At 35.8% G+C, this 23,260-nt stretch overlaps 1 protein-coding gene across 1 annotated transcript in view; it reads left to right on the top strand.

The window, feature by feature from the left end:
* Positions 1–23,260, top strand: part of ADGRV1 (adhesion G protein-coupled receptor V1) — a 285,963-nt gene that overhangs the window by 88,047 nt on the left and 174,656 nt on the right. The window contains exons 42-63 of the mRNA XM_008492118.2: positions 1,920–1,998; positions 2,600–2,738; positions 3,252–3,393; positions 3,767–4,029; positions 5,720–5,895; positions 6,520–6,644; positions 7,769–7,935; positions 8,018–8,149; positions 8,670–8,777; positions 9,247–9,502; positions 10,168–10,299; positions 10,507–10,729; positions 11,236–11,440; positions 12,427–12,573; positions 14,886–15,141; positions 16,786–16,988; positions 17,674–17,847; positions 18,290–18,472; positions 19,161–19,340; positions 19,967–20,131; positions 21,414–21,531; positions 22,074–22,197. Of these exons, the coding sequence (XP_008490340.2) occupies positions 1,920–1,998; positions 2,600–2,738; positions 3,252–3,393; positions 3,767–4,029; positions 5,720–5,895; positions 6,520–6,644; positions 7,769–7,935; positions 8,018–8,149; positions 8,670–8,777; positions 9,247–9,502; positions 10,168–10,299; positions 10,507–10,729; positions 11,236–11,440; positions 12,427–12,573; positions 14,886–15,141; positions 16,786–16,988; positions 17,674–17,847; positions 18,290–18,472; positions 19,161–19,340; positions 19,967–20,131; positions 21,414–21,531; positions 22,074–22,197 (3,697 nt within the window). The remainder of the gene's footprint in view (positions 1–1,919; positions 1,999–2,599; positions 2,739–3,251; positions 3,394–3,766; positions 4,030–5,719; positions 5,896–6,519; positions 6,645–7,768; positions 7,936–8,017; positions 8,150–8,669; positions 8,778–9,246; positions 9,503–10,167; positions 10,300–10,506; positions 10,730–11,235; positions 11,441–12,426; positions 12,574–14,885; positions 15,142–16,785; positions 16,989–17,673; positions 17,848–18,289; positions 18,473–19,160; positions 19,341–19,966; positions 20,132–21,413; positions 21,532–22,073; positions 22,198–23,260) is intronic.

Below are 23,260 nucleotides of genomic sequence, written 5' to 3' on the forward strand. Positions count from 1 at the left end.
TACAGATTGAAAGGTAACTTGCAAGATTTATTTCTGATTTATAGAAACCGAGGTGTATTTAATTGAGCCTAAATTTTAAAACATAAAGAAAGTAACATGTAAGTACAAAGGATTCTTCTGAAGCAGTTTGTTCAGAGTATTATATAGTCTGAACTTCTCTTGTAAGGGGTTGCCAGTTGCCTTGAAATGTGACCATTAAACCCTGCTGTGATATCTGCATTGGGTTAAATGTGCTTGGAGTGAGCAGATAATATTTTTAACCAAAATCTGTCCTCATTATAAAGTCTCACTATGAATTTTCTTATACATGACTATTTTCCAGCCTTGCTTTCCCTGTTGGTATATTTTCATTTGTAATGACACTTTAACTCCTTGTTGGTGCCATACATTTGTTTAGGATTTCTACCCATCCCACACCCTATGCAAAATATCTGAACTATTTCTAGGGGCTGTCTCATATCAAAAGTGGTGGATGATAGAGGCATGTGCAGCCAGTCCTACACATCTGGAATACATTGCATGTGCTGTTCCTGTCATGGCCAAGTGTGCAAAGTGTGGAATAAGTCTGATGTGTTTGTGATGGATCAGTGAATTTAAGTGACCTTTACTTCTAGTCTGAGGCTTCACTGATAAGGAGCAGAAAAAGGAAGCATAAAGACACTTTTTGTGTTTGTTTTTTGTGGTTTTTTTATTTCTCCATGGAAGAGCATGACTCAAATATAGAAGTCCAAGGAATGGGAAAAAATAAACAAACAAACAAACAAACAAAAAACCCAAGGAAATTATCCACAACTGAGAATGATGAAAGAAAAACAAATAAACTTGATGAATACAGGAAGCTAGGCTGAGGCAGGGAGCCATCAGGGTAGGGGAAGGGTAATAGATATGAAGTTAGAGGTCTGATGTTGAAAGCAAAGTATTACTGATCCTGGATGAACTGATCTGATTGTAACAGCACAGAGACACTGCTGAGGTTTGATTCATGGCAATGACCTTTTACTTCTATTCAGTTTTATCTGGAAAATCATTCCTATGTATCTAAATATTTACTACATACTTACTACAGATTCAGTAGATTCAGTTTGCTCGTAGAAATTGCGGTGCTTCATTTCTTTTTAAGTTTTAATAAAAGTGTATTAAGTTAGTAATGTGGTGCTATTGTCGTGAACAAATCAAGGCACTATTTTCTCAGAAGAATCAAATTCAAACTCACATTCAGGTCCCTGAAGCTGGTAGGTGTTTCTGGCTTTAGTCTATTTTTAGTATTTTCACAGTGCAATATGTGCAATAAACTTCCCAGGGTTATTGTAAAGATATATATTTTTTTATGGAGCAGTAGAATGTTACATTATATAAGCAGTGTACAAAGAAATCAATAATTCTGTATTTGCAGCAGACTCTGAGCTGTGTGGCAGTAAGGTTTATATCAGGTGCTAAAACTTTAGAACTTTAGTAGGAGATTAAATAAATGATCATGTATTATTATTTTTATTCATTTTCCCTCCCATATCCAGAATGGTGCAGGCTGCAAAATGTTGAACATCACCATAATAAACACTCACAATGAAGATTACTTAAGATTCCATGACAAATCTAGCTTTTGGTAGACCCTAATTTTTTGTGCTGTGTTTTGCTTTCTAAATTTACCATCTTCCTCTCTCCTCAATGAAAGAGTTCTGAATGAAGCCACCCTGTTGCAGTTCTAATAGTTACAAAGTACAGACAGATTTTCTTTGATCTTTTTGAGTTATCTTGCACACTTCCATGTTCTCCTCCACAATTTAGAAAAAGAAAATTATGTATTTCTTCTACAAAAATAGTAAAAATTTAAGAAATGCTTCTATTATTCTGGAAAATCATGTAAATTGACTTCATTATTCTTCCATTTTTGTCTTGTTTTTTTTTTTTTTTCATTTTAGATGTGGAAGGCTTAGCTTCTCAAGTTATTATTGATGCTAATGATGGAGTAAGCGGAGTAATTGAGTGGGAAAGTACCAAGTAAGTCTTGTCTCCTAAAAAAACTCACTGTGTCACTCAGGGATTGAGGTTCTCCAATTGTTTTCATGTCAGTTATCAGTAAAACTCCTGTTAAAAATAGGGCCAGATCTTACCTTTCAATTCAGTTGAACAGCAAACTGTAAGGCAATATCCACACTGAAAACCAACATTTCCATTATGTTTACTCAAAATCTTTTGCTACTGGGTAGTTGTTTTCACTTCTGTGCTTTTATATGGTGAACCTGAATCACAAATCTAGATTCCATCCAATATCCAGCCCTTGTGTCCCTGTAAGCACACACACTGGCGTCTCCCAGGCCTTTTTCTCTAATTTCCAGCAGCTAGGAAAGAGGCATCCATGAACATAGACAAGACTAGCTTGTCAGTAATAAGCAGAAAAAAAATCCAATCCACAGCCGCCTTTAACAGAATTCCATCCAGATAAGAAACACAAGTAAAATGACTGTGTCAGACAACTGCAATGGTGTCTTTTTTATATTAAGCATAGAGAATTATTCAAAGTGGAAATATAACTTCTACCATCTTATTAAAAAGAGCATTCTGAGTGAGCACTGAGAATCTTTCTTGCTATTTGTTTTAGGTTTGAAGTCAATGAATCTCATGGGAATCTGACAATAGTGGCATACAGAAACAAAGGATCATATGGCAACGTGTCTGTGTTTTTTTATGCCCAAAATTTGGAGGCACAACTGGGTTTGGATTTTAATGTGGCCTCAAAGGTAAGAAGCAAATTCTGAACCTAATGTTTTTCATTCCTTCATCTTCCTCAGAGGAATTTCTTCTTCTTTATTCTGCAGAATGTTCAGTAATGCAGATAGATTGTTAGCTTTTTAAAATTGCTTTAGTCATCTGAAGAAAAAGAGTTAAAATCAGTCATCTCATTTTGCTGTTTGTTTCTTTTTAAATACTGAATTGCTTTTCAATTCAAGATACACTGTAAACGTTCAGCTATCTGTCTCAGATTCAATTTTGCTTAGACAAGAGCATGTAAGATTTCATATAAGGCTTCTTATTTTTTACAACAGAACATTCAATATCAATTTCTCTGACTTGACCTTATTCTGCAATGTGCTGCACTTCTTTACTTCTGTTGCAATCAAATCATAAGGGACGTAAAGGTTAAAGCTCTTATTGCCTCCTCTTCCTAATTAAGGCAATTCTGTGTACCTTAATTTGAAAATTCTGTCTTTTAATGGCTGTTTAATATTCCATTCTCTCTGTTTCAATGCTAGACTCTTTTTTTTGCTGATGGAGAAAGGAATAAGTCTGTTGTTGTTACAATTTTTGATGATGACATTCCTGAAGGAGATGAGAGATTCCAGTTAATTTTAACAAATCCCTCTCTGGGGCTGGAGCTGGGGGAGAACACAATAGGTAAGTTTTGGTTTTGATTTGCTTATTCCTTGGAATTTTGAGCCAGTCATTTTAATTCCATATTCAGAAAACACTATTGCCCTGCTTACTCCTTTGGAAAGTTCTTAACTATCCCTGTGAAATTTATGCAATTAGCAAATTGGTACATAAAACAGGGAATCAAAATGTGTTTTTAAATAAGTGTCTAGATTCTTCCCAACAAGAAATCTTCCTAGATAAAGTAAAATACTTAGATAATCTTTTCAAGTAATGTCATGGACTTAAAGGTATTTTAAGAAGTAACAGCTTTGTATTTACATGTACTTTATTTTTATAAAGATGCAATTGTATTTTACTGTATTAATTAAATAATATTTACATTATTTCTCAAAAGCCACAATTACTATCCTCGCCAGTGATGATGGCCATGGAGTTCTGTCATTTAATAACAGTGATCACTTCTTCCTAAGGGAGCAAACAGCTCTCCACTTGATGGAAAGTGTTGCAGTATTAAACATTATTAGAGAACCTCCTCAGGGGATATTTGGCACCGTGACTGTTCAATATCTTGTAAGTGAAATTAATTCTTCAGAGCCATCAGTGGATTTGACCCCTTCTCAAGGATACATTGTGCTGGAAGAGGGAGTCAGATTCAAGGTAACTTGATAGTTATTACCAAAGAATTCAAGAAAGCTTTTCTGAAGTTGTTTGAGATGTTTCTGAAATGTCTGGTGGTTTTGTTCTTGTATTAATTTTTTTTCTTATAATTTTAATGCTGGATCATGAGTGTGAATGTTCACAAGAATTAAATATGCTCTTTTGCAGATATTTCTCTTTTTGCAATATCTGAAGTAAATTAAAAAACACATAATAAATATGTAATATTCATGTATGTATTGAAATACATACAATTCTCTGTATATTTTCAAAATGTAGCTGAAGCAAAGACTTTGAAATGAAGTGATAATTTACAAGTGCAAATAGTTAACAAAATCCCATTCTGTATTATGGTACCTCGGTTGGTCTGAACTAACCAAGGTATGCTGCAACAAATGCAAAAAAAGGGAACAGTTCTTAGTCTTAGGAACAGGAAATCACTTAATATTCTGGAAGTGCTAAACTCAGAGCCCTGTACTTTTCCCACAAGAATTTCAGTTAGAAAATGAGCTAGCTTAAATTTTTGAAACCCTGACCCTTTTGAATTTTAATCAGTTTGATTGATTTTATTATTTATTTTACTTTACTTTATTTTGTTTTACCTTATTTTATTATCTTTTTATTATTTTTCTTATTTATTATTTATTGTATTTTATTGGCCTGTTTATTTTATTTGTATTTATTTTTCTTATTTTTTCATTTTTACCTTAGTTTAATTTATTCTGTTTTATTTAGTCACAGAAGTGACAAGGCATTGTGGCTACAAGGGTAGAATCTGAAACAGACCTTTCCAGAAACACTGGATTTCAATTTCTGAACTTTAAATACAATTGGAAGCACAGCATTGGCCTAGTCTAGTAGATCTATAGGAAGTCAAAGACTTCTTAAAATAATCTCTAAATATGATTTATTGCAGAAGTTAGGAGGGTTCTAAAAGGTTGCAAATTCAAGTTCAGCTCCAGTTTGATCATTATAATTTTTTTTCTATAGGAAAGCTATGTGTACCTCTGTCACTTTTGCCTTTTAGGGTAGTAGGAAGGATGGCAGTGAGTCCTAAATGATAGTGTAAACTCCTACCTCTTTCTAGATAATTCTCTGCCAATTGGAGACCACCTTGAGATGATCTTATTCTCAGCCACAGTGGTGCAGTTGAGGGAAAGAAACATCAAGAAGAGAGAGCATATTTCAAATTTCCCTCTGTTCTTGCCTTTTTTCCTTCTTTCCTCCCAGCACCATTAGTGGGTTAACCTGTTGCCCTGGAGCTAATTTAGTTGCCAACAAAAGTAAATTAAAACCAACTTGACTGAGCTGTGCTGGGGTATCAGGTAGCTCTGTGTGGATGATGAATTACCAAGGAATGTGTTAAGCAAGTAGAGAATCAAAGCAGGGAAAAAAAGGATAAAAAGCTATTACATTTCAGAGGGTCTTAGAGTGAGAGGATAAAATAGGAGAAGGGGAAATAAAAAAGTAAATTTGATCATCTTAGTGCTGCACCAGTGGAGGTCACCAGACTGATGACTTAAGACCTCAGCCTGAACCCTCCTCGCCTCACTTCTGTCATCTCCAGTTTCTAGAGCTGCCTCCTGAAGAAATACAATGAAAGAACAGAGGCAGTGAGAATGGTTTGATAGGGTTGTATCACCATGACCTGTACAGCCCCAACAACTTTTTGTGCTCGTTTTCCTGCCAGACACTCCATATTACTGCAATACTGGATGAAGAGCCAGAAATGGATGAGCACTTTATTGTCACCCTCTTCAATCCAACTGGAGGAGCCAGACTGGGCACAAGAGTGCAAACTATGATTACAGTTTTACAGAACCAGGCTCCACTGGGGCTTTTCAGCATCTATCCAGCTACAAATAGGTACTCAGCAATAATACAGATAGGAGAAGATTTTTCATGTTCAATAGAGGTGGTCTACAATCCTATTTTTCATTAATCCCTGTAAAGAAATTCAGTGATCTATTTTTAATTTGTAAAAGTACACTGTCTGTCAAATACTGTTGCTGATATACAAAAAGAACATAAAAAACACTTAAAAACTAATATTTATCATTAGAACTGTTTGTTTCTTAATAGATTTTTCATTAAACAGTATTTCACTGATCTCTAAACATTCCACGAATGGTAATCTGTGTTAAGAGATCCAAACATCCCATCAGTGTCCAGGAACTGATACATTTTACCATTTATTTTCTTATTTTCAGCTTATGTAAAATGCCCTTTCACTTAGGTCTGTTTTTCAGAAGCATATGAACCATATGGTAAGAGATTTTCAAAAGTTCTTCAGCTTAAACTGTAGAGCTGCCAGGTTAGATTTCAGACTAGTTTAAGACTAATTTTGCAAAGATCTTGTGGCAAGAAACACTGAAAAATCTTAATGCAATTATCAGCCTATTGGCAAATACAGTATTAATATTTTCTTTTAGTGCCTGTTGTATATGCTTCAATGAAACTGCACTTTATTTTCACAATTCACATATTTAGGACAAATTTCCTCATAGTTGAAGAAGCCAACACTACAGTTTATTTGAAGGTTTCACGGAGTAATGGGCTCAACGTGTCTGTGAGCGTCGAGTGGGAGACGCTGTCGGATACCGCGTTTGGCATCAGTACGTCCTCTGTTTCCACTGCTTTTCTCAGAGTGGGGATGGCAAAACAGTAGTCAAACATACAGGAGATCTAACTTTGGAGTACTAATTTATCTACTCAGGCTTGATCATATTAATTAATATTTTTTCTGAGAATGAAAAAATTAATTCAGTGAAAGAGCTTCGGGGCTTAAATGTCACCTTGCCATCAGCATATTCTTCCAGAGTTTCAGTAACCTTTGTTGCTCCTCTCACAGCTCATATGAACATTACTGTCACTGGACTTTTTTCAGTAAAATCTGTACTTTACTACTTGTAACTTCGATTTTTTTTAACAGTGTAAGAAACACCTTTTTGCATAAACTTGCCATTGCCTTAGTCTGTAAAAGATGCTACCACAGGTTTTCTGTCATACCTCCCAGTGTCTCTCCTGGGTTACACCTGAGGAAGTCTCATGCTGCAATGTCATGAACACTTTAATTTGGCACAAATTAGCAGCTGCCACCAGAAGAAGACATCCATCTCTGCCCACATGTTCCCAGCACTGGCATGTGTGTAGCTGCTCACTAATCCAGAGTGGTACTAGCAGGAATTAGGATATTCCTGATTTTGCACATGGATAAATTCTCTGTCTGGCTCAGCAGCTTCTCTAACCCATGTGTGGGCCTGGGAGGTTAGCTCTTGGAATTTAGTTCTGACAACACAGATTTTTTTTTTCTACAAGCCAGTCAAACATCTTTAGGTTTTGATATGATGTAGATCCATGACTCCATGTTCTGTTGAGGGCAAGGTGGACAAGCAAACACATTTTCTGGTTTCTTTTTTCACTACTTTCTATCCAGCTTGTTTTCTCATGAGCTAATGTCTGAACAGAATCATGCTGAGTCAGACTTAAATTGCCTGTGCATTTCCATATGCCATTGAAATGTAAAAAAATATATTTATTGCTTAACTCTCATTACATCCTCAGCTCTGTAACAGTTCCATTCACTTTCTAACTTTTACATCAACAATTTAGAGAGAGACATATTCAGCATTCCTGTTGCAAAGTCTCTTTTTGGCAAGTAAATAAAGAAAAAACTGTTGAATAAAGAATAAGAATAAATAGTTGATTTTTAATTTTTGGTTTTTTTACTGTATTGCAGGGGGTAGTATCAGTGTCCTTTCTGTCTTGCAAAGTTTTGTGGAGGAGTCAGCATCCAGCTGGTGTTTCTTTACATCAGGAGGAATTCTGTATGGTCTTCTCCTTCGTAGTCCTCCAGCTATGTTTTCTACTGTCTACCAATGGAAAGGAATTTTTGTTCCCATCGAGGTAAAAGTTTGCTTGCAAGCACTAAAATGTACTGCTTAAGAAAGAATTAAGTTTCCATTTCACTTTTTGGTTCCTCTCTCAGAATTTCAGTGTGTGGAATCCTAAGAGCTGTGTGTCCTTCCAAATGGGTGCCTCTCCCTACCTTGTGATTACTCATGGAGGAGCTTCCAACAGCAGTGTGTATACATTCATGCCTGGACGCAGACTGTGGAGGGTAAATCTGTTTTGGTTAAAAAATTATAAAATAATGGTGTTGGAGAGGACCTCAGGAAGCCTTCCTGTTCACCTCCCTTTTAGAAAAACGCAATCTGTGCTAAGATAGTTTGGGGCCCTAACACTCTGCATGACTCCAATGATGTAAGTTGTTACAGCTGGTCATCTGCTTTAGTTTTGCATTTATATTTTGGGGGCGAGGGAAGATAACCTCTGAGAAATGAGTGAAGAAATTGTGAAGTGATCAAGACAGAGAACATTTTCTGAAAAATGTAGGATGAATTATGTTCATATTGATATGAAATATAATAAGATAAAGATAAGGATTATTTAGATATTTATTTAAAGATAAGTGCATTAATATATTAAATTTATATTTTAAAAACTGTAACATTACATATGTGTGATTTTATATATTTTATGTCTAATTTTCCATGTAACTCTGCAATGTTAAAAAAAAAATGTATATATGTTACCTGAACTAACTTCCAAATGACATTTTTGTCCTGTTTTCCTCACAGATACAGACTATCTCTATTCTGGATACCAGATATGTGAAACATTTTACTGTGGATGAAGAGGACTATTTGATTTTCATGAGTGACACAAGCAGTTCCAGTTCTATCCAGGTTAGACTACACTTGTCTTCCACCCACGAATGTGGGTGGTTTGATTAGTTTTGAGTTTGAAATATGGAGGGATAATTAAAAAATAAAAATTATATATTTCTAAAAATTACTTATGTTTCTATCATGGATTTATAGGACTTAAAATTCTAGACTTTTTCAAATGTAGCAATGCTCTCTACATTGACATTGGCTTGATTTTATTGCTAGTGTTTTTTCTTTTTTAAGATGTAGCATTTTAAGCATCTATAAGAACAGAAATAATTTCTAAACAGAAGCCTATTCACCTGCTGAGCAGACACAGCTGCTTGGAGTCAGGTAGTTATTTACCAGTGTGTTTCTACCTTGGCATAGGGACCATTTAAGAAAGGACAAATTCAGTTCTCTGTATGTTTTTCCACTTTTCAATCATGACATTTCTTTCGGCGCTAATTATGAACAAATAATGAAAAAATATTTCATATTTCCACAGGTTTTCCGGTGGAATGAAGATATTTTTGTGCTGCATCATCAGTTTCCACTTCCCAGAGCCCTGAGCATAGCCCTGTTTCCCAGAGGAGGCTTTATGTACTTATTAGTTTCTTTATCAAATACCAGCCAGAACCTGCTTTTGTACCAGTGGCTGAATAATGAGTTTAGGAAGCTTCATCAAATACCAGCAAAAGAAGTAAAACATATGGAGGCCTGGATTTCTGGATCTGATATCTATTTAATTACTGCAAAAGGTATTTAGCAGAAGAAAAGACACTGAGTTTGCTAAGTATGTGCTGGGTTGCTTGGTAGGAAAGATGTTTGGGGTGAAACAGGTTAAATAGAAATTAAAGTATTACTGGAGGATGACAATTCACTGATAAGCATTTTATCAAAGTAATCTCTGCTTTGTCCCCCAGAAAATAAAAGCACTGCATTTGTTCTACTTATACAAATAATCAAACATTTTCCCAAGGATGATAAGAAATAAAAAATAAATTCACCTGGCTGCTGATTGAACCCTTTCTAACCTTTTCTGAGCCTTATAACAAACAAAGATCATTGGTCAGCAAAGTACATGTGTTTTATTTCTTACAGTTATGGTGTTTTAGGTATTGTTGTGTGACTGCATCCTTCTACCTATTGAAAAGTTTATGCTGCAGTCCATAGGAGTCTTTGGAATTGGCTTTTGTCTACTGGAAGGAAGTCTTGTTGGTTTTGTATGTGAATATGTGGAAAAAACACCTTAAATTTTCTCAGTGAATCATCCCAAGGAGATCAATCTCATTACGGAGCTGTGCACCAAGTAAAAAGGAAAATATGATAATTGGTCTCAGTAATTAAAATTTACAAACTTTGCCTTTTGAATGGCCACCAATGTGTGATTTGACTGACAGGCAGCAAAATAAGTTTGTCATTTTCTTCTTTGTAGAATCTGGAAATTCTTCTGAAATCTTCATCTGGGAGACAGGGCAGTTGACCTTTAGGCACTTCCAGTCCCTTCCAGTCTGTGCCGTAAGAAGCATTCATGTTTTCATGCCTCTTTCAGGATTAGGTAAGACTTAAATAAAAATATTTGTTCTAATCCTTGATTATAATACCAGAACTGCAGAAATATAGATGCTGATTTTTTCATTATATTCTCCAGACTTTATGTTATTGTAATTGCACTACCAAGAACATTTCAGGCATTACAAGGAGAACTTTGAAATATATCACTAAACATTAATTTTTATTTTTTTTTCCTGCATGCTCCATGTAGTTCACATCCTCCTGCCTGGTGAAGAAACAACGATGCTGTATTCTTGGAACTCAGAAGGAAACCAGTTCTCTGTAGTGCTGGAAGCCCCATATGTGGATCATATCACCTCAGCTACTGCAACATCTCTGAACTCCAGCAAGAGCTTGGTTGCTCTGTCTGTAGGATCCAGCTCCCAGATTTATGAGCTGACTACTATCTCCAACCAGTCAGACTTTATACCTAGGTAGGTTTTTTAGATTTATATAACTTTCTCCCTGCTCCTATGTTTCTTTTTCTGTGATACTGTCTTTGTTACAGTGGAGAACATTATATACTTCTGTTTGTATCATGCTTATTAGACCTAAAGAAAATTTTTCACTGGTAATCTTAAAATAACCCAAAGCCCAACAGCCTCATAATTGGCTTTAAAACATGGTAAGAAAGGACTTGCAAACTCAATTTTTTAAAGCTTTAATTTAGGACAAATCAAATTACTTTCATAATAAATTTTAATTACTCTGTGGTCTATTATAATAAAAAAAAAACACAAACAAAAACCAAAACAAAAACATCCCCAAACTCATGAAATCAACACAAAAGGCACTACCTCTAAACCTCAATTACTTCCTCAGGAATATGAACAATGATTCAACTCCAAGAATTCTTGTTAAATTTCTAGCAGTGCTGTCAAAGTCCACTGATCAGCTATCCTCAATTTATAATTACTTGATATGTGTGTTTTTATGCTAGTTCAGGTGAATTGATATTTGATCCTGGGGACATGGAAGCTGTGATAGCAGTGAACATCCTGGATGACATCATCCCAGAGGAGGAGGAACGCTTCAAAGTGCGGCTGAAAAACCCCAAGGGAGGTGCAGAGATTGGTGTTAATAGTTTTGTTAACATAATTATTCCTCCCAATGACAATGCCTATGGAGTCATTGCATTTGCTCAGGTAGGCCTTCTAAGGTAAATTCCTAAAACCTGTATATATAATTTCTGAATGATAGAAAACAGACATAACAAAGCTGTGAAACGGAGCACATAACAGGAACTAAAGTCTTGTAGCAGCTTGAGTCAAATTCTTCTCAACATCCATTTAGCATTGCTAACTGATTAAATAGAACTCACAGGGATAAAAAATCAGTTCACAGTCTATCCCTAATATGAGATTTTTATAATACATTTACAGTTAGATTAAGACATTATTTTATCAAATGGGTTTTGCAACAGCCTATAAATTCAGTTTTCAGGTGGCATATGTGAGCTGCAACTGGCTGATTAATCAGGGGCTTTCAATAGTAAAATCTGAAAATCCTTTTCACATGAAAAAGATACAAATTTGGTTATGTTGAAATGACCCATTTTGTAAAAACAAAATAATTGGGAAAAAATGCCAGACTGAAGGTATTATTTGGAGTAGTTTATTTTTAAGTCATCAAACACTGTAAAAGTTATTCAGACAGAAATAATACTAAACGCATAGTGAAGATACAAAACATAGAAGAGTTGTTATTGAAATCAAGCATTTCATCTGGACTTGTGTGAAGAGGGTAAATAACAGTAAAGTAACAGCAGTAAAAATGTGTCTTTCTTAGAAATTCATTTCTTTGTCATCTGCTTCATAGGATTTGGATGTAAAATACTGTATTAGAAACAAACAAACAAACACAACAAGAGGTCCAAGCAAAAAAATGCTGAGTTTTTTGACTTGGGATAAAGGGGTCTGACATTTTTAATTCTTACATCAATGAAACTGTGTTGTATTGAGTACCTCTGAAAATTGAGACATACACATTTAATCAATGAATATGTGTTTAGCTATTTGATTAATTTATTCATGCCCAATGTCACTGGCCCCCACTGAGTACCCAGATCTCAAGGGAAACTTTTTTTCTATGAGAAAGTAATGTTATAGTTCTTCTACTTCATGTTTTCCAGAGTTCTTTATTTAAGCAAGTTGAAGAAATGGAACAGGACAGCTTAATTACCTTGAATATTGAACGTCTAATAGGAACATATGGGCGGGTCACAGTAGAGTGGATTGCTAATGGGAGCATAAGTGATGTATTTCCAGCCTCAGGATTGGTATGTACTAAAATCACTGATATGAGGGAAGCATTGAACATGTTGTTTCAGGCAGTAGGTAAATATGTACTGAGGAAGAAGGGCAGTGCATGTTAGATTGGCCCATTCTTCTCTAAATTACTTCTTTCTGGTCCTTTCCTGTGGTTCTGGAAGTTTGCACTTCTGGATGGCATGCAGTAGTATCACAGTATCACTCCTGCTTTTCTAGAAGCAGATATTGCAATGCAAACATTTATCTTTGTAAGATCCATATCCTATATTAAATCATTTGCATAGATGTTAACCTGCTTGTTTGCTCTTCACCCTGACCTTATCAATACAATTGAGACCCTCAGAGGCCCAGGAGGCTGTCACAAGTCCCAGTTTTCATAGCATCATGGAATCATCATAGCTGGAAAGGTCCTTCAGGATCATCGAGTGCAATTCTTACAACACCTTAACCATGCTTCTGAGACTCTTTAGAATCCCAGACACGATAAAATCCAGTGTTCTAGCCAAAGTTGCTGTTTTGCCTTAGGACTGGCAGATGATAGATTTTTCAAGTCAAGGGTCTCCATCTGGTGGCCGTCTGTAGAAGACACAAAGCCCTGCGTGCCTTCAGTTTGTAGAGCTGTATGTAGTGCATCTGAGGGAAGGAAAAGCAAGAAAGAGTGTAGAAGTAAAGTTGGCGCCTGGAAATGTCTAAAATATGATTTTAAAAATCATAGAAAAATCAACAGATGTGCCAAAAGAGTAATACTGAAATTATGGAAGCCCTCTCTGATTATTCCAAATGGCTGCTCTTTGATTTCCATGAATATGCTTGCAAGTAGGAAGGAACAGAAAGGTAAAGTTAAGGTATAATGTTGTTCACTGGACATTTCTGTTTGTCCTTCAGTGCACTTGTAACCTATGTGTTTACAGATACAACTGGATTGTCAAGAGAGACCTAATGAAGTGGCCAGCCCTTTTTAAAAATACTAAGAATATAGGTTGACAAAGCATTTCTCAATCATTTTATATTAAAAAAAATTTAAAAAATCAACAAAACTGTTGATTAGATGTTTTTTAGCTGACATGGCATGAGTGGTGGATATTTTAGCTGGATTTCTCCAAGGCTAGACAAGTCTAAACAAGTGGTGTATCCAGTGCCTATGGAACTGGCTGACAGGCCACGTCCACAGGGTATTGGTAAGTAGTTCCTTTTTAAAACTGGCAATGAGTCACAGTGGGGCCCCCCCATGGATGGATACAGGCCCCAACACTGCTTAATCTCTTAATACATGATCTAGATGTTGGGATCAAGTACATCCTGATGAAGTTTGCAGAGGACACCAAGTTGAGAGAGGAAATAGACACTCCAGGAGGGAAAGCCATCATCCAGGAAGACCTGGATAGGCTGGAAGAGTGGGCTAACAAAACCATTATGAAATTCAGTGTGGACAAGTATATAGAGTGCAGCACAGGCTGGGACTGACATGGCTGGAGAGTAGTTCTTTGGAAAGTGTCTTGGGGGCTCTAGTAGACAGCAGCTCAATGTGATTAAACAGTGTCCTGCAGTGGCAAATAAACCCAAGACGATGCTGGGTTCCATCAACAAGGGCATCACCAGCAGAGTTTAAGAAGTCATCATCCTACTCTACTAAGCACTTGTCAGGCCACAGCTGGAACACTGTGTTCAGTTTTGGTCCCCAATATACAAAAAAGTTATTGCTGAATAGGGTCCAAAGAAGGGCCACAGCAGGAAGCCATGTGAGAAAAGGCTGAGAGGACTGGGTCTCTTCAGCCTGGAGAGAAGAAGGCTCAAGACAGACCTTATTTCCATGCTCCAGTTTTTAAAGAGTTGTTATCAAGGAGATGTAAACTCCCTATTTACAAGGAGTCACGTTTAAAAGAAGAAAGGCAACCAGTGAATGAACCAGGTAACCAGTTAATGGAGACATTCCAATTGGAAACAAGAGAAAATTTTTCAGATTGAGAACAATCAGCCACTGGATTCCGCAACACTGGACACTTTTAGGTCTCAGCTAACAAAGTACTGGGCTACCTCCTCTAACCTGTGTACCTACCCAGCAAAGTTGGACTAGGTGATCCCCGAGGTTCCTCCTCCTCTGGTATTCCATGATTCTCTTATTTTTATATATATATATTTATATATATATATTATTTATGCATATATATATTATTTATATATATTATTTTTATATATACATATGCCCTTCTGTGCTTATGTATTGTGTTTCATGTATAAAGTTATATAGAATAAAAGTACAACAGCATTGAGAAGACGTTTAACTTTTTTTTTTTTTTTTCTCCTCCCTCTAAAACTTCAGGTTACATTTTCAGAAGGTCAGGCCCTGTCCACCATCACCCTGACAATTCTTGCAGACAGTGTTGCAGAGCTTGCAGAGACTGTGGAAATCACACTCACTTGTGTTACCACTGTGGGTGTTCAGGATGTTGCAAAAGGAGCTGTAATTGATCCCAAAAGGGCAAGAGCTGTACTTACCATTTTACCAAGTGACTCTCCACATGGCGTCATTGGTTGGCACACAGAGTCTCTCTTTGTGAAAGTCACAGAGCCAGAAGGTAAATCTGAAATTCTTCATTCTTAGGAGAAAAAATGTGGGTTTTTTTCAGGGAAAGCATTGTTGAAGCTGTAAATTTGCTTCTGTCTATGTAATATACATATATACTGTATATTATTCTTTATATATATATCAGCATTTATCCATAAAAATTTTCATAGCATATCTAAAATATGTTACTATGGTATTTCATTACATATGGCTGTATTTCATATAGCACATATCAACGTTTTATAGTAACTTATTTAGTGGTTAGTTATTGAAATCTTAGCATCTTATGTTGCAAATCAGTAGTACATAAAATAATTCTATTTAGACAAAAAGCCAGACTTGCCAATTTAATGTGTTTAATATAATATTTTAAATAATTTATATAGATCTGAGTTGAAAAGGGAAATGGCTTATTCTGTGGGGTAGGGAAGGAAGAAAACAGAACAAGAGCGAATTACATTTCAAGAAAATTGAACAGGAGCTTTTTCTGCTTTTCTATTTCATTGGGTTACATTAGTTTTCCTTTCAGGAACCAAGTGGAAATGGGCAGAGGACTTCTGTGGTGCTCAGGCTGCCCCAGGGATCCTGGCAATTTAATATTCCATCCATATCAACCAATAAAATTTATGAAAGATACATTTTCCATCCAAATATTTATTTGGGGGAAAAAAACCTCCTTATGAGTTCTATTTTAAAGTGAATTATTGTTTCTCCTTTTTTTGGCACCTCGAGGCCTTGTGAAAGGGCTTCTGTTGGTTCCTTACACACAGACACAATTATAAGCATTTATGTTTTGAAGTTAGGATTTAAGTTTTGAAGTTAGGCATTCTCTTTGCTTTCACTTGTTGCAGTTTCTTTTACAGTCTTTTAACTGTTGCATTTTTAATTAATTATATACAGGTGCTAACTTGTGAAGCAGTATCTAGTCAACACAAGTAACAAAAACTAGCCTGAAACACAAAGCCCATTGCTTTTTATCTGTTTCTACTTCTTCAATCATAAACCCAGCACCATTTGCCTGATGCTGTACTTGGCATTTTTTTTTGAAAAAGATGCAAATCAGCTTTTCCAAAAGGGATCTGAACCTCACTGATACAACTGGGTCTCATTTTCTTCAACATTTGGGTTAGGAAAACATAAAGTTTACTCCAGAGCTTCCACTGCTGCTTTCTGTACTAGAATCAGTGGTGTTGTCCAGGTCCTGTGAAGGCCAGGTAAAATAGTGACATGGGTGTTTTGAAGGAAAACTCAATGAAAATGATGATATTGAAGTAACAGCTCTTGCAAAATTTCTGGAGATCATAGGAAAGTCTCCATTGCTTTTATTTTATCCCTTTTAATGAACTTACAGTAATGTCTTCCTCACCTTTCAAGTGGCTATGTAGATTTAAAACCGTAAATATTCCATATTTTATTATTCCAGTTTTAAAATGCTTCTAAGATGTATTCACTGTGGTTTGTGTGTTTTCACACCACTTGTATGTGCTCATTTGCCTGAGTTATGGAATTATCCAAGTATTGCTGTGTTGCTAAGCAGAACTGAAGTGGGCTCTAGTAAGCAGCTCCAGTACAATTAGTTGAGCTGAAGAACAGGCAGGCCAAGGGGTAAAACAAACACATATTGATTTTTCTCCCCTCCTTGTTATAGGGCAAGTGGATGCAACGACTGTTTCTTTACAAATTGTTAGAGAACAAGGGTTTGTTGGAGACATTATGGTTCAGCTGAGCACCATGCCAAACTTTGAGCTACCCATCTCCAATCAAGCAACAGAAAATGAGGATTATATACTGGAAAAGAAGACAATAATCATGGCAGAGGATGAAACAGTAACTTCTGTCATTGTCACTATTTTGCCTGTGAGTAGTCCAGTGATATCTTTAATAATGAAAGAGAAAATGGTACTGACTATGTACCAGGCCCCAGGTGTTAGCATTCTAGAAGTGGCTTGGGTGGGATTCTTGCCTGAGGGATGGTTGTATATTAGTAAGAATTGCAGCCACCTCTTTAAAAAGAATCTGAGTGCTCATCACTGAGAATGAACCAAATTCTTTGTTTTTCGTAATCCCAAAGTTAACATATAATACCAACAAAAGAAAAAAAAGGTACTTTTAAAGGATTTACTTTACTTTATATGCTTCTTAATAGTTTATTCAGTAGGTCACAAAATGTTAACGTTTCACAAAAAAATATATATATATATTTTTAAATATATTCAGAATGGAAGTGTTGCTTTTCAAGTTCTGACTTAGTTTCTGAACTCTGACCACTTTCCTTTAAGGCAGAAGGCCCAAGTGGCAGTCAGTAATATCTTCTGCAGTTGTCACAGATCTGGAACCTGACTTCCAACTTCAGTTGCTAAAACTCAGCAAATTTGACCCTTCTTTGCCCTTTTCGCATGGTGTAAAGCAAGGGATTGGTCATATAGTTCCAAGTGTTAGGAATTTCTGAACAGCAAGGAACTCTCAAGTACTGAGCTTTTTTGTATATGTTATAACTTGCAGTAGTTAATTTAAAATGGACATTTAAAAATATTTTTTGCAGGACAATATTCCAGAATTACAGGAAGGATTTATTATCAATATTACTGATGTACAACTGGTTGATTCTCGCGCTGGAGGTCAGCCAACTGTGAAGAGGCTTGGGTTAGAAATAGCTGAAATAATGATTGAAGAAAATGATGATGCTAGAGGACTATTTAGTTTCAATGTTACAAAGGTAAGTCTGAGTAGAAAATACTTAAAAGAAGCATTCCAGCAGGAGAGTCAGTGTTTTCAAGCAACTTTTTCTATTGTTCTAGAAGGCTTTATGACTCTAAATTGTTCTGGAGACATAGGCCAGGTACCAGAAAAACTTCCTCGTGAGAAAGTTCTTAATAGTAAACATATTAAATTTATTAGGGAGTGGAAGTGGTAAAACTGGTGTCATAGAATATTTTGAAAGAGACCTGCAGATGTCATCTAATCCAGACTTTTGCTCAGGGCAGGATCAATGCTAAATTCAGCCCAGTTAAAAAGTGATTATGTATTTCTTTGTTTATTTTTACCTGATGGCCAATATGCAAAAAACAAAACAAAACAAAAAACCCAAAAAACCTAAGCCTCCCAAAAGAACAAATAAGTTCCCTGTGACACTCAGCAATTTCTTGTTGAATTTATAGGATATAACTGGAGCTGTGCCTGGTTATGAGCTACCACCACCACACAATATACTGAAACTCCCAGTTGCTCGTCAGGCTGGGAGTTTTGGGTCAGCAACTCTCTACTGGGAAGCCATTCCTTCAACTGCTACCTTGGAAGACTTCACACCACCCTACGGAAACCTTACGTTTGCAGAAGGGCAGGTAGGCACTTGCTGGAAGTTTAACTCTCTCTGGCTTAAGACCTTCTCTTGTTATCTTTCAGCAGAATTTGCTTTTCATTGAAAACATTTTATTTAGGGGCTTATGAATCTGAATGATGCTCCTGACTTCAGTTCTTGACCAAGGAAAAGCAGAATGTTCATAAGCATTGAGTAGAGAGGGTCATGTGCCTTTGTACCTGCTCAAGTGAAGCCATAATTTCTAATAATATGGCCTGTTACACTGAAAATTTATAACATAAACTGTTTTGTCTATAGATTCTCAGGATAAGCCTATATTTTTTCCTTAGATCTATTCTACACATAGTTTTAAATTTCATGCTGCCTATGACAATACACAAGGGGGTTTGACTTTGAGTGAATAGAAATATTTGGAAAAATAAAAGGATATACTTTGTGAGCTGTGTTTTGGCTGAAGTACAATATTGTCTGCCAACTCATTCTGCTGAGTACCAAAGCAGAGCAAACTGCTGATTTAAATGCAGATGATTTAAACCATTCTTGAAATTTTGCTATCTTGCTATAAAGGTAGAAGTACAGTAGAAAATAAGCACAACTGAGCAATTGTGTTTCTCTGCTACCATGATTATCTAATATGATGAATGAAACTTTGCTGCTCTTCTTTTCTGTCTTTTTTTTTTTTTTTTTTTTTTTTTTAACAATTTCTGCAGGCTGCAGGAGTCATAGAAATTACAATCATAGATGACAGTGAAGTTGAATCCCTTGAGGTATTCAAGATTGCCCTGGTGAGGGTCACAGGTGGTGCCAGACTTGGGGATGACACCCTGGTAACTGTCGCTATTCCACCCAATGATTCCCCTGTTGGAGTATTTGGGTTTGAAGAAAAGAAAGTGAGTTTGATTTGGATTGCACTCTTTTCTGCTAAAGCTGGATAGTGAGTTTGTGTCACTAACACCTAGCTGATTTTGGTAAGCCTTCACTGCAGTGGGAGACATGATTCCTTGACAGGCATTGTGTTTATGAGTAGGATGGAAATAACAATGAAAGTGCTGCTGCCTAGATGTAGATTTTCTGCATGACTGAATTGGTTTAATTCAGTAATACTGACAATTCAGGACATCTCAGGCAGGATGGTTTGCTGACATGTTGAATATCAATATGGTTTCGTAATAATCTGTATCAGTGAAAGTGAAGTCTGAAAAGAAATTATGAAACATACTTCATCTTGATTCCTGTCACTGAATGGTTCTTCTGCTCCCATTTTGCTGGTGCTGTGCCTGCTTGTGACTCATTGTCTGTGATTGTTTTGAATCATAGGGCATACAGAAATAACATGAGTGACTAATCTTTGCTAGCAGATTTCAACACATTCCTTATGCCTGTTACCTTCCTGCTGATTTTCACTCTTGTCCTGAATTTGCATTGCCAATGAGGATGTTTTTGGCTTTATCATCAAGGAAGAATCCATGCCTTTTTCTGCAGCCTTTCCTGCTTCCTCCTTCTCTTTCTTCACCAGGTAACTGTGAAGGAACCTCAGACTCCAGGTGACCCTGCTGCAGTTGTGGCTCTCACTGTAAGACGAAGCCAAGGAGGACAAGGAGAAGCTGAAGTGTTGTGGATTCTTGAGGAAGCAGCCAAATATGATCTGACCCCTCTGAGTGGTACCCTTCACTTCAATGAGGTATTTCTGATACTGCAATAAATCAGTTAATATTAGAAGTATAAATACTTCTGTTTTCCTACATGTGTGTATTGTGTTTTTATGGAAATAGGAGGTTACTGGGGTCATAACACTGGGGAAGGGGCAGTTTGAGCAGGTGTGGATAGCAGTATGATGTGGGTTTTTTTCCAAACAGAAAAGGAAAGCTGACATGCTGTTTGTAAGGCAGGATAATGCGACCACCAGGAAGACAGGCTCCTCAAGTCTGAATTTTTTTCACAGCCAATAAGAGGGAACACAAATATACTGAATAAGAAGAATTATTACAGAAACATTCATTGCAGTATGACCACCAAAAGAGAAAATTGATATTGAAAGAATAAGAAGGGCAAATAAATACTCAAAATCTGCAGATTTAAAAATAATAAGTGACAAAACACATTGGTGCCTTTTCATCAGGTTTATTTGATTTGTGTTTCTTTGCAGGTTAAAACTATGAAATAGAGCCAAAGTACTGGATATTATCAATCTATTGCTGTTATCTTAATATTGGTCTTTTACTGTCAGCTCAAAGTAGTTAATGAAAAAAGTGTTTTAACATAAATTATAATCTATTGTATCGGTAAAAGGCTCTTGTGTATTAAACAGTAGGTATACCAGTTACTTCTTTTACTTTATATTCTGCTAGAAAATAGCTTTGTTTTGTAAGTTTTGCTATAGTTTTGCTATCTCTTCTCTACTAGTGGTCCTGCACATTGTTTTTAATTACTTCTTATATGTGCATATATATGAGTACAAATACATATATATGTAAACTAAAGCCATACAATGTGTACCTAGTTTTTTCCTAAATTCTTATTTTAAGCAGTTGCTACTGCCCACTGGCAAAAATGTGGATTATAAAAGAATTTTCTATTACCTAGTGTGTCTAATCTTAATATTGTTGATCTTAAGAATATTAATATCCCATTTTCTTTGTAATTTCTGGTGGAAAAGGTTTTGTATATAAAGTTTCCTTATGAGAAGAACTGTGGATATAATTTGAAAGTAATTTCAATCACTACTCAGTTGATTTTTTTAGGATATTTTTGGGGTAGCAGGCAGTATTTTATAGGCATTTTTACTATTTATTAATCTGCAAGAAAATATGTCAGCCAAATCAGAAATGTTGTACTTAAAAATATTATTGGTTTTATGAAGCATATGTATGCTTAACACTTTTTACTTTTTTTTTTTAAATAATATATCTTATTAGTTTCACTTAATGTGTGTATATGTGTCTTCTGGTCTTTCCATGATGCAGACTGAATTCCAGAAGCTCATTATTTTACATGCCATTCAAGATAGTCTGCTGGAGGGGAATGAAACCTTTACCATTCAGCTCATTTCTGCTGGAGATGCAGAGATATCCCCTGTAAATGGTAAATGAATTCATTACATTCTGCTTTGAGACATTTAATGTAAGAAATATATTAAGCCTGTTATTCAGCATTTTAATTCATCAATGCTTGTATAATTTATGCTCAGCTCAATGGTAGCTATTCTGTATTTTTCCCTAAGTATGTTTCCTTGACTGAGGAAATTTTAAAAGAGAACTTTAGATAATAGTTTGTAATTCTAAGCAAATTGTTGGTCTAGTCTTTTTTTTTTTTTTTTTTTTTTTTTTCAGGTATTTAAAGTTGTCAATAAATAAATCTTTAGCAAAAAGATGCAAAAAACAAAACCAGGTTCAGGCATGTAATTTCATTTGTCAGGGACCATCCAGATGGGTCACTGAGTTGAAAAACTTGCTCAAGGAACATGAGACTTCACAATTAGATCAGTTTACTGAATGCCTTGTCCACTCAAATACTGAATATCTCCAAGGATGGTGATTCCATGGTCTTTCATGTCACAGAATTGACAGAAGTTAGCTCATTAGGTAGTTTTCATTTACAATGAGTAGCTTTTATTCTCTTCCTAGGTGTTGCAATCATCATAATTTTGGGTGATGAAGGAGCTTCTGGGATTGTTGGGATAGCCCATTCGTCCAAGCATGTTCTGATTGGTGAACCTATTGGAAGTTATAATGGAACTGCTCTTATTAGGTGGGTTCCTCACTCATCTTTCCATAAGAAGAACAATTGTTCAGTTTCAAAAGCTATGAGACACATTTGGCAAGAATTTCTGGAATGCTGCATTTCATTGTCACTTTTAAAATCAGAGCTATTTTTAAAATTAGATGCTTGTTTTTACAGGAAGACAGAATATGTTATATGTGTCTTTTCAGTATTAATCAGGGGCTCTGAGTATTCCTCTCAGTATTCAAATTATTTACAACATCAATGCATTGAAGAAAAGAGGATTCTAATAAAAGGAAAAGAAATGAGGGAATCAGTGGCATTTGAAATGTTTTGTGCTTTTCAGGATTGCTGTAATGGCTACCATAACCAAAGCAGTAATTAGCTTTATAGTTGAAACAAGGTGCAGTATTTCACTGCAGGCAGTGACAACATGTGGCTGCAAAGATGAAGAAATTCAGATGTTAACATACCTTCTAAGAGTATTAGAAAAAGAGATTGTGAAACTTTACCTTGATGAACCAATAAATATAAGCAACAGAACAGCTTCTCCTGCTGCCCTGACAAACCCAAAAGACAAAATTCTGCTTTTTGCAGCAGCAGCAGTTGTGGATCATGTAGGAGATCATGTTAGGCATTGACAATTTTTTACATGAATTAGAACACCAAAACTAATGTCATGAGTAGGAGGATTAGGCTCTAGGTTTTTAGATAGGCAGTAGACAGAACACTTATCAAAAAAATCTCATAGTACTGTATCAGTATCTTTCTGCCTTAAAAACCTAATTGCCTCTAATCTTTACCCTTAAACCCAATTCCTTCTGTTGTGCATAGCTGTCTCTGTAAAAGCAGAACAGAGGAACCAAGACAGCTCAGTTTTTAGCTTTCATCTTTAAGCAATACATACAAAAGGACTTTAAAGACCTCTTAATAAAAATACAACTCAAGATGCCTCCCAATACAGGGGAATAAAACAGAACTGCGAAAATGTTATTGTTCTGAAGAAGAAATTGTAAAGGTCTTAATAATTGCAAATATTGTAAGTTATAAAAATTAAAATTATGAAAAAATTATATAAATTAACATATAA

Source organism: Calypte anna, chromosome Z (assembly GCF_003957555.1).
Source record: "Calypte anna isolate BGI_N300 chromosome Z, bCalAnn1_v1.p, whole genome shotgun sequence".
Lineage (NCBI taxonomy): Eukaryota > Metazoa > Chordata > Aves > Apodiformes > Trochilidae > Calypte > Calypte anna.